This window comes from Typopeltis vanoorti, chromosome 3 (genome assembly GCF_054136105.1).
Source record: "Typopeltis vanoorti isolate ZY-2024b chromosome 3, IOZ_Tvanoo_1.0, whole genome shotgun sequence".
NCBI classification, from domain to species: domain Eukaryota; kingdom Metazoa; phylum Arthropoda; class Arachnida; order Uropygi; family Thelyphonidae; genus Typopeltis; species Typopeltis vanoorti.
The window spans coordinates 100,905,467-100,918,451 of NC_143551.1; the positions used below are offsets into that span (position 1 = coordinate 100,905,467).

Here is a 12,985-nt window from a genome sequence, read left to right on the forward strand (position 1 = left end):
AGAGTTTGGCAGGAGCACCATGAAGCAATGAACCCAGCTGGCCTTGTAAACACAAATTAAGGTTCTTGGGGTGGTGTCATGGCATGGAGCATGTTCTGTTAGTATAGATTGGGTCCCCTGATATTGCTGGAAGGTTGGGTATCCTCCAAAGAATATCTGAACATTGTTGCCGATCAAGTTCATCCTGCAATGATGACTTTTTATCAAGCAGGTGATGGCTGTTTTATGGATGACAGTGCTAATGTCTATCACAAAAGAAATGTTCAGCAGTGGTTCAACAAGCATGACAGCGACTTCCACCATGTTCCCCTGGCAATAACAAAGCCTGAATCTGAACCAAATTGAGAATGTATGGAACATGTTAAAAAACAGATCCAGGAGCAAGTCCTCTTCTGTCAAATCTGAGCCACTGTCTGATATGTTGTAGACGTAGATTCAATCCAGCATTTTGTGGAATCTATGCCAAACCGCACATGTGCTGTAATTTGGGCTAAAGGAGGTCCGATAGAGCATTAAATAAAAGTTTCTAATTCAGTGACTGGTATGTGTAGTTCTATCACATTATTCTGAACACCACATCATGAGCCATATGAGAAATTTGATGAATGTCATTTCTTGAATATTTGTTTTAAAAGTAAAAATCTTTCTAAGGTTAAATAAAAGTCAAAATTAGATAACAATGCAGAGACTTCCTAAACCTGCAAGGAATGCAGAGAACTGATCACAGCTTATAACCAATGTCCAATCTTTCGTATTTATATTGCAACATATTAGGCATCACTGGAAAACAAATAAGTTTTCTATTTGGTACTAAGCAGATAAAATTTTACACCTTATTGACATACACTCATTGGAAAAAAGTCAATGGGCACCCCCATGGGGAAAAGTGTATCATGCCATGTAACAAGTTACGTGTTTGTAGCTGGTATAAATTGGGGGAATATGATGCTCCCAAGTCAGCAAAAGTGTGTCCGAGTGAAGGGAACTGATACAGTTTCAAAAGAGGCATTGTGATAGGATGCCATGTTGCAGGCGTATCTGTTTAGCAAATTGTTCACAAATTGAGCCATCCCCGGGTCAACAATCAGTGACACCATAGTAAGGTGGAAGTGCAGGTAGTCAACTGTAAGTGCCACCCAAGTAGACAACTCACCACACTCACCTAGAACATGACTATAGAGTGCTATGAAGGATAACATGTAAAAACTGCCATTCATCGGCGGACACATTGAATACAGAGTTTCAAGCATCAACTGGAACATAAATCTGCACAAAAACATTCAGAACTGAGGCACACAGCATGGATTTCTATGATAGATCTGCAATATACAAGCCCTACATTACCTGAATCAACATGCAGCATCTTCAGTGGAAACTTGGAAAACTGTTATGGAGCGACAAATCATGCTACACCCTCTACCAATTAGATGGACAGTATGGGTGTGGCAGATGTCTGGTGAACATCTCTTACTAGAGTGTGTAACTTCAACTATGAAATTCGAAGGTGGTGGTGTGATGGTATAGTCCTGTTTTTCCTAGTTTGGCCTTGAACCTCTGTTTGTAGAGCCACACACATTAAACTCTGAGAGATATCTGAACAATCTGGACAATGCAATGTTTCCTACTTTGTGACGTTTCTACAGAACTGGCCATTGTCTCTTTCATAAAGACAATGCACCATATCATAAGATGCTGCTGTAATTGTGTGGTTTGCAGACATGAATGTCACCACACTTGACTGGCCTTCACAGAATCCTGATCTGAACCCTAATGAACATCTGTGAGATGAACTGGAGCATCAGGTGAGGTCAAGGGATGTCAGTCCTGGACTATTGTGGGACTAAGGAAGAATGATACAGATCACTATCATACACTTGTGGAAAGTATGTTCCACATGATTGCTAAGTCATCACATTGAAAGGAGGTCTTAAACTTTATTGAGGTGGGCACATGACTGTTTGTTGACTTGTATCCACTGACTTCTTTCTGAGTAGTGCAGACTGTATGTAAAGTATGATGGTATAATATGATGAAATGTCACACCGACTGAGATGTTGCCCAGTTATCAAGATCTCTGCTGTTTTGTCAGGGAACCAGAATGAATAGTGAAAAGTCAAATACTAGAACAAACCCAGTAGTTGACTTTTAGCAAAGAAAAAAATATTAATAGAAAAGAATTTGGACTAGCAGAAGAATTGGAGAAGTAGCATATCTACAGAACTGGTTTTATATAGATGAAAAAACAGGTTGGACACTTCTAAATAATGTTATATTTGATCAATAGGACACAGAACGAAGAAGAAAAAGCTAGCATTTAACATTAAACATAAATTTCTGGAATGGAAAGCGATTTCAAGTAAATTATGGGTGACTTTCAGAATGAAAAATCAGATCCTTGTTTCCTAAATATTTATTCTGTTCACTGCATACATGTATGCAGGCACTACAATAAGTAATAAAGATGAAACATATCAATTGAGACTAAGCCTAAAGTCCTAAATAGTGCCCGCTTAATGGGCTAAATTGGGCATTCTTGATTGCTGTGGCTGAAGTGTGGAGAATGAGAGTTTCCCAAATTTGGGAGTTTCGAGCAACCAAATTTGTCTCACTTGTTGAGGTTAGGGTAATTTCTTTAGTCAACAGCAGATTCAAGGAAAAGCATTTCATATTTATATTTGCTGCTATGGAGTAGAGTAGTTTTCTTCTAGTGAATTCTATGACGGGTGGCCAAAGCATAGCCAGGAAGTTCTGAGTGGCTGAAGTGATGGAAATAGATTTAGTCCTTATGTTCAGCAATTCTGATGTTGGCTGTCCTGTCAGTTTAGCCACAGCAGGATAGTTTACAACTAGGTCTAGGGACTGTGTCTGATCTTTGGTGAAGCAGATAAAAACATACAATCTTTCCACCATTTACTGACCACATAAAAGAATTAGAAATCCTTATCACAGAATGTAACTTCAACTCCATTCAAGTGCAATCCAACAACCTTACATAAATCCTTTCCATCAAATTTATTTCAACGATCTATGAATTACACTTATCATTCTTCCTACACAACGTGTAGGAAGAATGGTAAGCGTAATTTGTAGATCACTATCACAGTATTAGGAATTCTAATACTGAGTCATTTGGTCAAAGAGAGAGAGAGAGAGGATACAAAAAAAAGAATTTGCTTTGTTTATATGGGACACAATGCTGTTTAACTGGGACAGCCAGTAACTTCTACCACATGCAGTGTTAGAAAAATTATATAATCTTGCTTCAAAAGTTTAGTACTGATGACATCCGCAATGCTGACAGAACAGGAATATTTTATCGTACCAGTACTGGATGGTTCTCAGTGTTATAAATATGCTACACTGTTTGGACCAATGAAAGCAATGGAAAATGTAACAGTGTTATGGTGTTCAAATATGTCATGAGCTCATAAATGAAAGCATAGTTCTTGGCAAAAGGGCCAGACCACCATGCTTTTAAAGGGATTAAAATGGAGAGTTCATCAGTTAAGTACCATGCAAATAAAAAAAATGCATGGAATAGATCCGCATTTTTTTAAGAATGGGCTTATGAGTTGGAACATGGGAGAGATTACAAAAGAAATCAAGAAAAATTTCATTGGTTCTTTGACAACTGTTAAGTAGTCAGTGCAAAAGTTAATCATTTAGAGGCATTGCAGTTTATGGTCTTGGGAGGAATACGCAACAAGACCATCTAAACTGTTTTGCTCAATGTGGTTGATTCAGTCCATGATTGAATGCTTAAATCATTTAATCATAGATATGCCAGATATAGCCAATAGTGAAAATGACATCTCATCGGATGGGAACCACATCGAAAACTATGAAGCATTTGCATCCATTCACAGCAGTCTTCAATACATTAATTTAAATGAAATGAAGATTTTGAGGAAGAAAGTGTGGAGGGAATTGTGGCATAACGTAAGAGGACATTAAAAAACACACACACAAAAAAAAAAGTGATGGCACTCCCATGCTTGAATGAATGACTTCCTAGATCGCTAAAAAATTTATTGCTGGATTATGATTGCTCATACAGCAATGCAATAATGCTATATCTGCACTGATTCTGCTTAACTGCACTCAATACAAAAAAAAATGACAGACAATACTTTATCAATTTCTAAAACACCATTAACTGCATGTGTGTTGAATATGCATATAAATGAAATTATTTTTATGGCACCATTAATTGCATGTGTTTAATACATACATACATAAATGAAATAATTTTTATAACAAATATTTTACTTTAATTAAAGCTAATTATTTAAGTTCATTTATAAGTCAATAATTTTGCTACTCTATAAACGAAATACTTATCTTAAGCTCTATTTGTGTTATGTCCATGCACCTTTTAAACTCTTGACGTGCATCTTTATTTAATTGTCATAGAAATGTAATTGGAAAAAAATTATGCTATTCCAGATGTGGCCCAATTATCCGGAATCCCTTGTATTCTCAGAGTAATTTTAAAACTTATCTCAGGCTTACAATTTCATTTTACAGTTGGAAATATGAATTGAAAGTTACATAATTAAACATAAGAAACCTAGTTCTGTGTTTCTTGTGCTTAATTATGGATCAAAATTAAATATACACAATACCCACCACTGTTATGTTTTAGAAACACTGCTGTAGCTAAAGGTGACACCCTTCCTTCAATTGTGGCTGTGAAATTTTTATCAACCTAGAAGGAACAGAAGTAAAATGTTAAATCATTTACATCCATCATTATAATAGGCATAAATATATTCATCTATTCACACTCGGGATGCATTAATTCAGAAACACTGCTCCAACTCGTGACATGTTATGACAATGACATTTCACTTGCATTAACCAGAGTGGGGGTCTTGTACAAGGCAATAAAAATTTTCTACCACATCCGCAACACAGTCAAAATGTCAAACCCCTTAGTTTGTGGTTGCCAAGTAACACAATATCCACTCAACCACCCACCCTGGATTAATGAAGATAACACAATCCTAAAACCATATATATATATATTTATATACTAGGGGTCTCCACCTGCCCCTGGTGCCTATGGCACCCAACACCCCCCCCCTAAAAAATCCTAAAAAAAACATGACTTAACTTCTTGTTTCAGACCTTATAAAAAATTGGCATTCCTTATCCACTCCACTAAAGACCAACCTCCCCCTAAACCTACCTGGTGTATACCAAGTCCCTTGCAGCTGTAAGCGTCCTACTTTGGCCAAACAGGCAGGACAGCTAATATCAGAATTTCAGATCACAAGGAATACATCTGGTTTCACCAATACAGCCACTTTGGTCTTGCAGAACACACGCTGGATACCCGCCATAGAATACGGTGGAAAAAAGCCACGATAATATACCGGTAAATTCAAATACAAAAGGCTATTCATGGAATCAGTCTCAATCCTAAGAAACAATCCAAACCTAAACAAATTTGGGTGCATGAGACTGCCACAAATTTGGGAAACTTACATCAGAAAACCTTCAGCCCAATCAGCCAAGAATACCAACATTGCCTGCTAGGGGGCACCATCAGGACTTTTAGGAGAAAGAATAGCTTCCTGCTTCATTCCTCATTTACTATGTGTTGTGCTTGCATGCACGTGTCTTGTATTTAAGTTCCTGTGATAATGGCAACGTGACGTTGCCGAAATATTGGAAGTGTATTAAAATTTATTTTAATGTATATTCTATTGTATGTTGTAATTTCCTTAAAAGCTATTTAGTAAGAATGTATAACCAATATCTAAGCCTTTCAACGAGAAAAAGCTCGGTTAATGTCCTCCTACCATTAAAAACATGCAAAATTCAATGACCCTATGATTTTTTTTGCCAGAAAATTAGGATGATCAATGATCAGTCTTTTAGTGGTTCACTCCACTCTTTCACAAACTATTCAGTTGATGTTGTATTTACTTTCTACTGATACTTATGTGGCAAATGTTTACCAGATTTGTATCAATACCCCCCCCCAACTCATGCTTCATATTCATACTTCAATACCAACTCACAGAACATGTTTTCTTCCTTTTTTCTCATTCTCATATTCAGCCCATTCCTGAAAAGAAGATAAAAGCAACTATTTATCACTGCTCTGACCTCAGATGTATCTAAATAATGAAAAAGATAATTAACAATTCGTTTCTATACCACCTGGAGGCTTACTGGTTAATTAAGTCAATTTCCACCAGTATAGATTTGTGCACTACGCAAAGCAGATCTCTTAGCATACTGCCCATCTTGAAACATGTGCTGGGGAAAGATTTCAAGAAGCCGTGTAATTGATTTTGACATTTCTGGGTATCTGATGAGGCCTGGTTGATGAAGTGGTTGGTGAGTCTGCTCCCCAATCAACTATAGGTTCAAATTCCACTACAGGAACGGATGTTTGGAGATTGTTTCGGAAGTTGAATTTCATTGCCTGGTGGTGAGACCACTACCACCTACCTATTAGATACTTGAAGTAGTTTAAAGAAAGTTCCATGTTTGTCTATAGTAGGAGCTCCATACCATGCAAAAATAAGTAAATAAATAATAAAATAAATCAATAAAAATAGAAAACACATTCTCAGCCTGCTCACAGTACTAATATACTACAGGCTTTCAACCTTTTAAGAGTGGGAATCACACAAAAAATTAATTAAAAAAAAAAAAATGAATGACCACTTTATGGTCTGCTTTCTCTTTTTATAACTAGGCAATCAGTTTCCTCTCTTGCCATACACTAGTATCATATTGGATAGGTTCTTCTCTTCTAATTTCTCTACTATGGAGACATACTCCATAACTATTCTTTTAACTGTTCCTCTTTTTCCTAAATTCTATTCAAATCTGCATAACCTTAGAACAATGTCCATACATTTGGGATAGTTCTGGACAGCACTAAAATTCAGTCTTATCTAGAAGAAATCAATTCAGCTAATTAATAATCCCTTTCTCTCACACTCATTTCCATTTACCATTCACAGATGACTTGTGTTATGTTTTTTTTTAAAGATATTTGTATTTTTTTCTGCAACCACAGACACAGATGTTTCAGAATATCTTCAAGTAGAAGACAAATTCCGATGCATGATGCAAGAACCTCTACTACACTTAATGGAGGCCTGAAGTATATTGAAAAAATGTTTCATGTTTGAACTCTAGATAAGGGATTATGTAAAAAATAAAAAACATAAACAAAAAATAATAATTTAAATATCCATTCACAGCATGAATGCAAATCGATGGATCCTGCTTTTCCTACTCTGATGATTTCATTTTATCTATCTTTATGGAACAGCCTTTCTCACTGAGTCTTTTTCAAGGAATACAACTTTCAGCTTTTCAAAATGAACAGCAATAGGCTCTTAACTTGATGTGAACTCAGAATAAGAATGGAAGTACTTTATTCCCATTCAAGTACTGTATCTTCAATAGCTTCTTATACATGGAATTTATGTGAAAAATAAAAAGATTTGATTTATTACAGTAATGAAAACAATGTCATTTAGCAATCTTAGTTTAGAAAACTTAGACTGATTATATGAATTAGAGTTTGGATAAAATATGCAGATTAATCAATATATGCAACTTCAAAGTTCAGCAAACACATAAAAATTCATTGGACATTAACCACCATCCTGGCCTTGACAAGTTCCAATGAAATTGAAAATAACACACAGATAATACTACTGAAATAACAATGATAAGAAGCACAAATTATTTGATATATTTCATCCATATGGCCATTGAGACAGTTAATAGAAGCAACAACTGAGAATTCTCCTTTTAAGAAAGCAGGAATAGAAATGATTCCATGTTCCTTATTCTTAGTTACAATGGCTTGTTCCTTATTCGCTGAATCATTCTTATTTTGTGCAAACATTCAGTGATTCTGACGGTCTAAATCAGCGGTTCTCAACCTCATGCCTGCGGGTGCATTTGTGCTGCAGAGCCATTTACATGCATCTGTTTTCAATTACTAAATAAGGAAAAAATAAAATTAAAACTGGAAAATATGTCTTCTCCTAGTAATAATATTTATTGAAATCATAAAAATGTTAACATTTATGTTATATTAGAAACACTTTGTAATTCCTCTGTCTTTGAGTGCAGTGTTACCAGTGCCAATTTTGTGTGTATGTTTTATGTATTTAGTCTACTAGGCAACTGCACGCTTGAGGGATGTGTCACCACTTCACCGTAGGCATGCTTTCACCATACATTGTTTTCTGGTGTTTAAAAATTCTGGCTCAAAATGAGTAATCCAAATAAAAAACAATGAACCTATAAATTCAACAATGATTGGGAAGAAGACTATTGTTATTATTATAATTACAGCTATTTTGCCTGCTTCAGTTTAGGAGTACCCCTGTTTAGATGTCATTGGCTATTTACTCATGGATTCTTAGGGCATTATGAGTGTAGATGTACTAAAAAGCATATGTAGCCTAAGGAATAGAAAATTGCACATACCTTTTTCTGGGTGTTGTGGCTTTTCCTCAGTCTGCGATGTCGAAAACTGCAGAGTGTGTGTGTGGGGGGGGGGTAGGCAGTTTGGTAGAATAAGTTAGAAAAACCCGGATTTTTTTCGTAATATATAGAAACATATACTTTTATATAGGGTGGGGAAAAAGTGAAAGGGTTAATTTTTTTAAAATAGGGAGGGGGAAGGGGAAAGGTGGTTGACGGGGTGTGGACCGTTTCGACTATTCATGGTCGTCATCTCTAATAGAGATGACGACCACGAAAGAAGACTATTGTTTTATCTACACCCTCTGTCCAAAAAGAAACCAAACATTTGATAGAAAATAAAACACAAGCCAATTATAATTATTCAAATCTTTTAGTTGAATAATTATAATTGGCTTGTGTTTTTTTCACAAATCAATTATAATCAGCTTCAATACAGTTTGGCAAGGTCAATTAATTTGTTAAAACCGATATAAAAAACTCATTCAAGAGTTTTTTATATCGATTTTTGGGATACTGTTGAGGGTCGTGGTTACTGCTGCTTGAACATTTTCAATGGTGGTCGCATCGCTTTCCTTTCATTGGCAAATGAAGTTCGGGAGAAGAGAAAGAAGACACAGGGTGCTAAATAAGGTAAATATGGTGAGTGATCCAACACACAAACTTAGTTTTTGCTCAAAAACTGTCTCACAATGTTCGAACGATGAGATGGTGCATTATTGTGTAAAAGTGACCAGCTGCATGCATCGCGATATTCATGCCGTATGCGACGAATTCTCGTTATCAATAGCATCAAAAGGAACGAATTCTTTGTGGTTAATGCCCTTGGAATCGTAGAAACAAATCAGCATTGTCTTTACTTTTGACTTCTCCAAGCGACTTTTTTTTGGATGCACCTCTTCTGGTGGTCCCCCCACTCAGCATTCTGGCGCTTTGTTTCAGGCTCATACCTCAAAACACCATGTTTCGTCACAAATAACGATCGTTTCAAGGAAGTTTGAGTCCTTACGAGCGGTTTTAATGCGGTCCTTGGAGTGTTCAATTTGATATTTTTTTGGTCATCGGTCAACTTGTAGGCCCAAACTCTCGGTCAAAATGTCGTGCACAATTGGTTTTGGAATCCTCAATTCATCTTCAATCAATCTCACAGAAGATTTCGGGTTTTCTTTGATGAAATTGAACACTTTTTGGATGTTAACTTTGCTCAGTGCAGTTTTTGGACAGCCTGGCTTTTCATCTTACTCAAGCATCTCATGACCACTTTGAAATTGCTTAAACCACTTGTAAACTTGAGTATGGGATAAGCATTCATCACCGTATGCTTTTTGAAGTATTTGATGCATTTCAGTAAAACTTTTACCAAGTTTAGCACAAAAGTCAATCGCAGCTCTCTGTTTGAAACTCATTTTCTGATGGTTCGTCAAACACACTGTCACTATAACTCGGCTTCTAATGAAACAAATGTCATAAACAGTTGACACAACACTATTGAAGGTTGCTGCTTTTGAAAACAAAAAGATACAACCGGTGGTGCCAGTAGTTTCTTCTATTTTTGAAAAGTTCGGTTTCTTTTTGGACAGAGGGTGTATAGTAAAGAGAAATATTTTTGCTTATTGTGCGATGGTTTAATGTAGTTGTGTAATAAATGTTACATGTGTATTTATCCTACTTTCATAGTTAATTTGTTAATTGTTATCATCTGATATAAGATTTTCACAGAAAAAAATATTGATGCCCACCATTCTCTTCCCAATCTTGAAAAGCTTGCGACCACAACCAGGTTGAGAACCCCCTGGTCTAAATCTAAAGGTGTAACATGAAAGAGAATGCATTTTCTTCACTGTTGCGATCAGAAAGGAAAACTCATTTTGGATACCTTCATTTTTGTATTTTGTCTACTTTTGCAGCTATTTTTTAAAAACTGCTTTAATATTGGTGCATAAGAGTTGACATACCTAGAAAAATTAAAAATGAAACAAACTTATGTGAAATAAATTTATTAGCTGCAAATTTTCACCTATATAAATATATGTCAAGAACTTTTAGATACTTTTTAGGTACTCCACCCCAAATGTGTGAGCAGTATTCTAAGCATAGGCAGATTTGGGATTTGTATATGTTTAAAGTTGGTTGGGTGTAAAATAGCATCTTGAATGAAAGATGAAAGAGAATGCCTAGTTTTTTGGATGCTGAAAAAGATATTGCTGTGATGTGTTTTTGTCGAGAGAGAGAGGCTGGATGTGAATGTTAGTTCAAGCAGAGAGTGATCTGATCTTGTCTGGTGATTTGTGCATTACTGAGGATAAGGAAATGTGAGCTGAGATTTCTTTTGTGAGAGAAGAGGCAAGACTGTGTTATGGTAGCACTGAATGTGACCAGATTGTCCTCACTCTATTGAAAGATAGTACACAAATCAGTGTTTAAGGCACTAGTTGTAGATGATCTTGATACTTGGGATATCTGTGCAATGCATAGTTTGTCTAACAAGCAGAGTGAATGAAGAGTTCTATCATTTGCAAACTAGTGGACAGGATTAGTAATGACTGCGAGTAGGTAGTTTATGTGCATGAGAAAGAGGGCAGCTGATAAGACACAGCCCTGCGGTACTACTGCATTGGTGGTGAAGATCAAAGCTATCAACCATGACATGCAGTAATGATTGGAGAGGAAGCTAGCAATCCAATTACACAGGGTGGCAAGTAGACCAAAGGATGGCAGCCCGATATGATCAATAGCTCTGGAAATATCAAGAGCAATAGCATGAATTTCATCAAACCTTTCCATTGCACATTTCCAGTGGTGGGTGATGTAAACTAAAAGCTTTATGTGGATCTTGAATGGCAGAATTCATACTGGTGGTCACTGATTAACTGATGGGCCTTCAGGTAGTGGAGAAGTTGGCTATTGATGACTTTCTCCACCATTCTGGAGAGGACTGAGTTGATGGCAATTGGTCAGTAGTTTGAGTGACCAATTGGAAGAGGTTAGATATGTGAATGCCTCCATACACTGAAATAAGTACCAGCTATGTATAATAGATTGTAGAGACAATACCAAACTGGGGTTAACCATAGAGCACACAATACTTGAGAACAAATGGAGAGATGCCATCAGAACCAGCAGACTTTTTTGCATCCAAGTTTAGTAATTTTTTTTTTTTTTTTGTCAAATAACTACAAGAGGCATACAAGGCTTGGATTCTGGTAAGGTAGGTGGCAATTCCCCTTGATCATCATTGCAAGAGTTTGAAGAAAAGAGTGAGGCTACAAGGTCAGCTTTATCTTTGGGTTAAGTAACAGTGGTATCATCAGGATATGAGAGAGAGAGAGAGAGAGAGGTGGAAGTGCAGGTAGGCAAAAGTTACATCCAACGGCCTTAGCAAGGGATCAGAAGGCATGGTTCCATTTGGAAAGGAGGCACGTTTTCTGCTGTTGGCCTTTATGAAATCAGATTTGAATCTGCTGATACCTGTTTTGCATTTGTTTCATGCTTTGGTATAGGCTAGGTACGAAGCTGGAGTTCTTGGTGCAAGCCACCTGCAGTAAGATCTCTGATCCACTTTCTGTTGAACCAGGGCTTGGTAAGCAGGTGAGGATTCTGAATAGAAAGGGGGATGGTGCTGGTGAGAATAATTTCTGTGACTCGATCAGAGCAGGTGTTAGGGTGAGATGAGCTATTGATGAAGCAATAGTCTGACCATAAGAAGGAGCAGAAATTCTGTAGGTCATCTTATTTGCCACCTTTGAAGTGTAGGAGAATGTGAGGTTGGGAGTAACTTGAGATGTCCTGTAAGAGAGGAGATTGTACAAGATTGTGGTCTGAGTTACTGAGAGGGGAGATGATCTCTCTATGGAGGTCATCTGGAGGGAGAACTGGTTAAAAAGATATCCAAAGTATTGGGTGATAAAGAGAATTGTCAGGAATTCGTGTAGGCAGATGAATGATTTGCTATAAGCCATTAACAAGTTTAAGGTGCATAAAGGTGCAACCTTAAACTCATTGCTCTATATTGAAATCATCCCTACCTCAGATATATACAAGTGTGTTCAAATTTTTACTATAATACATTTATAATTTCAATGAATGATAATTTAATTAGCTAATAGAACAACATGCAGCCTACTGTTGGTATTTTAAGGGCAGCTCCATTCCATTTCATAACCCTAGCTGGTAACACTTCTCAAACTTAGGTATATTGTAATATTATTTTTCTAAAAGTTATTCTGAGTTTGGCATTTTTTTTAAGAATTTTTTTTAATATTTTTAATAAACTCTTAAAAGAAAGTGCTAATTTAGTATGTTCTGAAAATGGTGAATAATATTTCTAACAGTGTTTCAATGACCGTGTTCGTTAAATCCATTCTACTATGCACATGTCCAGTAGAAGAGATCTGAAATTCAGATGGATTAAACAAGCAGTAAGTTGAAACAGTATGCTAGAAATATTATTCAGATATCAAGCTCTTTGAGACATGCGACAATGAGTATTTTTGATATATTAATTATTTAATAT

At 36.4% G+C, this 12,985-nt stretch overlaps 1 protein-coding gene across 1 annotated transcript in view; it reads right to left on the reverse strand.

The window, feature by feature from the left end:
- Ipo9 (Importin 9) overlaps nucleotides 1–12,985 on the reverse strand; it is a 493,522-nt gene that overhangs the window by 192,016 nt on the left and 288,521 nt on the right. Inside the window, exon 16 of the mRNA XM_090390464.1 lies at nucleotides 4,630–4,708. Within this exon, the coding sequence (XP_090246590.1) occupies nucleotides 4,630–4,708 (79 nt within the window). The remainder of the gene's footprint in view (nucleotides 1–4,629; nucleotides 4,709–12,985) is intronic.